The 2,355-nt window shown below is 42.2% G+C and overlaps 1 protein-coding gene across 1 annotated transcript; it reads left to right on the forward strand.

The window, feature by feature from the left end:
* Window positions 1-259: 259 nt before the first annotated feature.
* On the forward strand, window positions 260-802 carry LOC717080 (protein S100-A11). The gene has a single exon (XM_015136834.3). The coding sequence runs from the start codon at window positions 319-321 to the stop codon at window positions 634-636; it is 318 nt and encodes a 105-aa protein (XP_014992320.1). The 5' UTR covers window positions 260-318; the 3' UTR covers window positions 637-802.
* Window positions 803-2,355: the final 1,553 nt, after the last annotated feature.

Here is a 2,355-nt window from a genome sequence, read left to right on the forward strand (position 1 = left end):
GAATCATGGGAGCAGGTCTTTCCTGTGCTGTTCTCATGATAGTGAATAAGTCTCACGAGATCTGGTAGTTTTAAAAAGAGAAGTTCCCCTGCACAAGCTCGCTCTCTTTGCCTGCTTCCATCCATGGAAGATGTGACTTGCTCCTCCTTGCCTTTTACCATGATTGCAAGACTTCCCCAGCCATGTGGAACTGTAAGTTCAATCAAACCTCTTTCTTTTTTAAATTGCCCAGTCTCCGTTCCAGACCCGCACGCCGGGCGCACAGAGCTCTCAGCGCCGCTCCCAGCCACAGCCTCCCGCGCCTCGCTTAGCTCCAACATGGCAAAAGTCTCCAGCCCTACAGAAACTGAGCGGTGCATCGAGTCCCTGATTGCTGTTTTCCAGAAGTATGCTGGAAAGGATGGTTATAACTACACTCTCTCCAAGACGGAGTTCCTAAGCTTCATAAATACAGAACTAGCTGCCTTCACAAAGAACCAGAAGGATCCCGGTGTCCTTGACCGCATAATGAAGAGACTGGATACCAACAGTGATGGACAGCTAGATTTCTCAGAATTTCTGAATCTGATTGGTGGCCTAGCTATGGCTTGCCATGACTCCTTCCTCAAGGCTGTCCCTTCCCAGAAGCGGATCTGAAGACCCCCTGGGCCTGGCCTTCAAACGCATCCCCTTTCCTTCCAGCCTTTCCGTCATCATCTCCATAGCCCACACATCCCCTGAGCCCAGCATACCAACCACCTCATGCAGGCCCCACCTGCCAATAGTAATAAAACAATGTCACTTTTTTTAAACATGAAAAAAAAAAAATTGCCCAGTCTCGGGTATGTCTTTATCAGAAGCATGAAAACAGACTAATACAGGGAAGGATGTCTTAGTCTGCTCAGGACCTTATAATAAATTTCCATAGGCTGCATGGCTTAAAAACAATATAAATTTGTTTCTCATAGTTCTGGAGGCCAGAATTCCAAGATACAGGTGCCAACATGATCAGGCTCTGGTGAGGGCCCTTTTCTGAGCTGCCCACTGTAGACTTCCCACTGCATGCTCTAACAGTGAAAGGAGCAAGGCAGCTCTCTTGGGACTCTTTATTTACTTTTTTTTAGAGACAGAGTCTTACTATGTTGCCCAGACTGAACTCAAATTCCTGGGGTCAAGCCATCCTCCTGCCTCAGCCTCCTGAGCAACTGAGATTACAGGGGTACTACTGTGCCTAACTGGGGCCTCTTTTATAAGAACACTAATCCTCATTATGAGGGCTCCATTTCCATGACCTAATCATCCCCCAAAGACCCCACCTCCTGATATCATCACCTTACAGGTTAGGATGTCAACATGTGAATATTGTGGGGGGAACAAACATTCAGTCCATTGTATTGCAAAAGGGGATCCCCAATATTCCAGCTGCATCCCTTCCCCAGTCTTTTGGCTAGAAAGAGGCAGTTTCTCTTGTAATTTTTGCTGTCTACACCCACTGTGCAGTTCCCAGCATTGGCTTACCTTCAGGTCGAAGCTGGGAGATTAAGGAGAAAAAGAAATACAGAAAACTCAAGACTGTTTTGGGTTGTGCTTCAAGTTTTGACGTTCCTTCCCAACCTATGTGCTATGGTTTACTTTTCAAAGTCCTCAAGTAGTTACTTTTTATATTTTGTCCAGATTTTAGTTATCAGTGAGGGATGGTCTATATTGGGCTGACTCAATCTTGGCCAGCACCAGAAGTTCACACTGCTTATTTTTAAGGCTAGTCTTTAAGATTTTTATATTACACTAAAAATTGAAAGTAATCTTTTTTCTCCTTATTTGGAAACTGTGTTCTGTTTCTGTTTATGATGCCCTGTTATGTCAGCCTCTATGCCCTACTGAAATTATGCTCTTAATCTGGCACTTAATCATCGTACCTATAACCTGAGAAATCCTTATTTTCTTTTTGTGTTTGATTTCTATATTAGGCTATAATGAAACAGTTCAATGAGAAAATGCCAGATTATTAAAAATAAAAATCTTGTATTATATGAGTTTTTGATTCTCTCAGATAATCTGATCACTTAGAACTACCAAAGATTCAGTATTTATCTGATTTTTCAACTGTATTAGTTTTCTTATGACGTGAAAGATATGAAAGAACACACCAGGAGAGAAAGCAGAAGAACCGAACTATGTGTGCACATCTTGCTTTCCCATTACCCACATTTCTGAAACTTCTTAAAAATGCACAATGGGTCATACTCCAAATTCCCAACAGTTAAAAGTATAAATCAAGAGAGATGCACTTTAATTCTGAAACTACCATTTACTGGTTATGTGACCTTTGATAATTTACTTAATTTATTGGATTTGATTTTCTTGTTTGCTAAATGG

This window comes from Macaca mulatta, chromosome 4 (assembly GCF_049350105.2).
Source record: "Macaca mulatta isolate MMU2019108-1 chromosome 4, T2T-MMU8v2.0, whole genome shotgun sequence".
In the NCBI taxonomy this organism is placed as follows: domain Eukaryota; kingdom Metazoa; phylum Chordata; class Mammalia; order Primates; family Cercopithecidae; genus Macaca; species Macaca mulatta.

Excerpts from the sequence above, each read along its gene's own strand:
- LOC717080 (XM_015136834.3), top strand. The coding sequence starts at position 319 with ATGGCAAAAGTCTCCAGCCCTACAGAAACTGAGCGGTGCATCGAGTCC.